Source organism: Terrapene carolina, unplaced genomic scaffold (genome assembly GCF_002925995.2).
Source record: "Terrapene carolina triunguis isolate 2854851 unplaced genomic scaffold, T_m_triunguis-2.0 Scaffold238, whole genome shotgun sequence".
Classification (NCBI taxonomy): Eukaryota; Metazoa; Chordata; order Testudines; family Emydidae; genus Terrapene; species Terrapene triunguis.
Genome location: NW_020664589.1, coordinates 12,823,940 through 12,828,513, shown reverse-complemented (window position 1 = coordinate 12,828,513; position 4,574 = coordinate 12,823,940). Strand labels below are relative to the sequence as shown.

The 4,574-nt window shown below is 38.0% G+C and overlaps 1 protein-coding gene across 5 annotated transcripts in view; it reads right to left on the bottom strand.

Moving 5' to 3' along the window:
* Positions 1 to 2,162: 2,162 nt before the first annotated feature.
* SEC16A (SEC16 homolog A, endoplasmic reticulum export factor) overlaps positions 2,163 to 4,574 on the bottom strand; it is a 41,140-nt gene continuing 38,728 nt past the window's right edge. For all 5 annotated transcript variants that reach the window (XM_026657224.1, XM_026657227.1, XM_026657225.1 and 2 more), the window contains one exon: positions 2,163 to 3,815. In XM_026657224.1, coding sequence (XP_026513009.1) covers positions 3,747 to 3,815 — 69 coding nt within the window. In that variant the 3' untranslated portion in view covers positions 2,163 to 3,746. The remainder of the gene's footprint in view (positions 3,816 to 4,574) is intronic.

Sequence of the window (4,574 nt, the reverse complement as noted above, 5' to 3'; positions counted from 1 at the left end):
GAGCTACTTGCTTACACAATCAGACAAAAAGACAAGCGGCACAGCACCCAGACTACAAAAAAGACAGTAAACAACTTACCCTATAAATAAAAAATCCATTGGACTATAAATATTGTGCGCACATTTCAGTGTATTGCAAGTCCTTGTCTGTAGGCAAGTTTCAGTTGTACTGGCTCTACTAGTGCTTTTGATGGAGCTAATTGTAAAACTAGGCAAATATCTAGATGAATTGATGTACCCACACAGACCCCTTGTTGAGAACCACGGGCCTCCCATTTCAGCTTTTCAACCATTTAGCAAGATGCCACAAGGGATTAAACATGATATACTAAAAGCCGCTATTTCTACGAGACAGGATACAGAATTTAGAAGGGATGTTTCAGGGTATGAGGCAACTGAAAGAGTTTAGGAAGAAAGATTGTCTATAGGCAGACACTCTTCCACAACTGTCCATTACATGGTATCCTGCAGTTGCCTCTAACACGGTCAGTTCTGGCTGCACTACAGTGGAGCACTGGCTGAAGTAGGTATGGCAATTCTTGTTTAACACTCAGCCTTTTTTACCCCTTAAACTGTACTAATTATACAAGCAGATTTTCACTAGTTAGCCAGAAACCCAGTTTTTTGCAGTGTTCTTTCCACCATACACTACAAAACTTGTCTCACCTCTGCAACTCTGGAAAGGAAATGTTTTTTAAAAATATACAAGGTAGAGCAAATTACTAGGATTTTTGAAAAACTAGCCCATGAAGTCTGAATTGATCTGCCATATCAGTAGGCACCCCTATGGGAAATCATGCTACTAAATACTTACCTAAATCCACAAGGGAAAACACCTTGTTGACTTGTGCCCATAGAGTAGGGATGCAACAGTTTTTAAGTATGCCTGTTCTAAGCAAGTGCCTCCTACTTCAAGCCATCTGTATGTGGACAGAAACTAATGCAGCTTTTCTCATGGGCTCTTCCTCAAAAAAAAAAAAAAAAAAAAAAAAAAAATAAAAAAAAATTCAATGAATGTGTACATCATAAATAGGATCAGTGCTTGTCATCCCAAACTCACCACTGTATACAAACTAGCATCAAAATGCAGCTGTATTCCAGGTTGAGGAAAAAAATTTATCCAAGGTCCCAGAACTTTTGAAAACTACCATAGGACCTTTAGTATCTATACCAAGAGAAGACCTCTCTTTTCAAAGGTTTCACAAGAACCGCGGGGTCAAATCCTGACAGCTAATCCTTCCCATCTAGATAAATGAAGTTCATTGCAGAAGTATGAACAGCTGCCAGCATTTGTCCCTGTGGTTGCAGGAAGTGCAGGCATTTCAAAAGTTAAGACAAAACATGCAGTGAAGGTGTGAAGAAAAACTAATTATCCAGGTCTGAACTATAAAGCAGCATTATTAACTTTAGTAAACTGGCTGTATTTCTGAATACAGAAAACACAGTAAAAATAAAGAAAAATCAAGAAGGCTAGCACTTAATGAAAAACATTCGAAGCTAGGAGGATTAGATTAATATCTAGTCTGCATCACTGATGCTTTGTATAACATACCTGCTTGCCCTGACACTCAGTTAACAGTAGCATATTATAAAGCTAAAAACATTGTGCTTTCTAAACCATTCCATGACAAATGGAAAATTCCACACACAAAGTATCAAGGCGGAAGAGAAGATACTGACTACTTTTGATGTCAGGCTGCAGTAATGCAAAACCAACAGGAAACAGCACATTTATAAAACCATATAAAAATCAGAGATTTTGGAAAGGTTACCCAGGGATGAATCCTTTCAAAAAACCTTGTGTGATATTTACCGAGAAGTGGACATTTAAACCAACTGTATTGCTTTTCTAATAAGCACTTTTTTTTTTAATACTGTTACAAGCCTGCAACAAATTGGAAAGTCATTTATTTACTGTAAAATAGGTTTTAATTTTGAACATTAAAAAGGAAAATATTCACTTTTAAATCAGAGGTTGAAATATCAATTTCCAATATATACAAGTTAAAGATTAGTAATGGATAAGTGGCAATCCTTGAGATCAGAGAGGCAGTATTCTCTAAATTATTTAAGAAGCCTGAAGTGTTCAGAGTTGTATCTCCAACTGTACAGAAAAGTTCTTTTATCCAACCAGCTTGCTAACCAATAACCACAAGAAAAAGTAAAGTGTGAAAGTGCTCCAGAGCGCAAAATATTTTATTTAAGAATTTACAGCGTCAAATCTAACACTTCGGAAAGATAGCAGCTCCCAGCTCAGAGGAAGCCTTCTTGAATTAAAAGATATTTGGCAGTCTCTGAAGCCAAGTATCTGAACAGGTTTTTAGTTACAAAAGAAAGCCACACTGACTGCTGCTGACCAAGTCCAGGATTTAGAGTAAGGAGCATTACCAGAAGGCTACTAATTCCTCCAGGTCACCACATTTTATTTCAAATCGTGTATAATCCCTTTGGAAATATACATAAGGCTGTCCAGATCTCAAAAGGTGGTATTACCCAGGAAAAGGGGGGAGAAAAAAAAATCAAGGGGCAACATTAACAATTCCACATATACATTATTTCAACGCATGGGCAGAAATGTAAGTAACATCAATCAGCTTCCTTGTCAAATCCTAAAGAAAATATGACCTAATGATTTAATAAATATTTGAAGTTTATTTTCTCTCCTTGTGGGCCTTTTAGACTTTTCAATGCATGTGAATATTACACCTCAATGGTTTTCAGAATTTTCTATATTAAACCTAAAGCTTTTCAAGTTGATCAGTAGAGGTCTAATCCATTTAATTTAGTATGAAATTAAGTTGTTAGCTATTTAAGACCTTAGTTATTTTATTAATGGAAGTTCAAGAGCAGAGTATTAGGAACAGATTCTGGCACTCAAAAGGAAAATTATTTTTAAACAACTTTCAAGCTGTTACCACCTTAATTATATAGTGCCAGTAGTTTGAGAGAGAAAGCAAGTAACCATATTGCACTTAAGAAGAACACTCACTCATCAGAAATAGTACAGCATTGACTATTGTACAAAGAGCTTCTTTCAGACTATACAATTTGTTTTACAAGGAGTCTAAAACACAACTACATACATACTATATAAAATCCAAATCAGACTAATTTTAGATTTTATTACAGTCACAGTTTTAATTCACTATAGGTCAATTTATTTATTTGGATGAGCTGTGGCCCCCCTCCCCTAAAAAAAATAAGCATGTGAGGCATTTCCCAGATGAGCATCTTAAACCTTCATATATTGGCAAATGCCAGTATTGTTTTATATGCATTACAATTGTGCATGGTCCTGTTAAGGCCATAGAGTATTCTGTTAAAAGGTGGACATGTATGTCCTACATTGGGAGGGAAGTGTCCTTCAGAAACCTAATTTATGTCTTCAAGTCACACTGGTAGGTTTAAAATCAAGCAAAGAACTCCTCGCTTTGGTGGCAGTTTACAGTTGGTTTTCACAACAGACAGCAACCACATCCTCCTCTGTTCATCCTTCTCCAACCCCAATAGGAGATTAGATCTTTCTAACCAGCTTTTAAGGGAAAATGTATATTTCTTCTAGTTTGGTAATGATTCATGTACATGAGCTACAAGTAGGGAGACCCATGACAAACGATCAGCCAGCATTAAATTACTGTCATGTCAATTTCAAGATAGCAATGATACTACTATGTGCCATAACATTTGAGTAGTTCTTTGAATGTCCAGAACTAGTGTAAGTGTTCCAAACGTCAAGTCATTATATTCTATTTCAATGTTGGGTATTTTCTCTGTCCAATTCTCCCCAGCCTTGAACTTCCAGTAGTTGCAGGAGACTGAAAAAGATAAAGATTTATAAAAATCAAGCAATTTAATTGCTCTTCTCACCAACTAAAAGTCCTGCAAAAATCTGGTTGCCTTTCAGAACAAATACTGATTTTTTTTTCTGCTTTGAAAAAAGACAGAGGTTTACAACAGTGGAGGTCTAATCCCCCAGTGATTTACATCGGAGCTGGACTGGTCCACAGGCAAATTTAACATCCTAGCGTCAATTCTACATGTAACTACTATCCATGTGAACTGCTTAACTATAAAACCAAAGTTTATCAGAGATTCAGTTAGCAAGGCAGAGAACGATTTGCTTGTCTGCTGCCATTAAGTATTCAGATGCTAAGCCACATTTCAGAAGTCTGTTGTAACACACCAAGACTGATTCTCCACAGCACAGGTGTGGAGGGTTGCATGTGTAAGCACAAATTCAAAAGTGATGAATAGGATGGGAGAGCAAGGGAACCTGACCCAATAGTAATGACAGTCTGCTGCATGGATACCCCGTTATTAGCCTAACAGCAAAGCCTAAAACAAGAGAATATCTCCCAGGCCCCACTCCTTTTGGCCCTGCATACTTGGTTGAGAGGAGCAGACATAAAGGACTATGGCTTAGCACAGAGGTTGACAACCTGCGGCACCCATGCCAAAGGCGGCATGTGAGCTGATTTTTAGTGGCACTCTGCTACCAGCCGGGGTCCCGGCCACTGGCCCCGCTCAGCCCGCTGCCAGCCTCGATGGACGGAACACCGGGCCGGCAGCGGGCT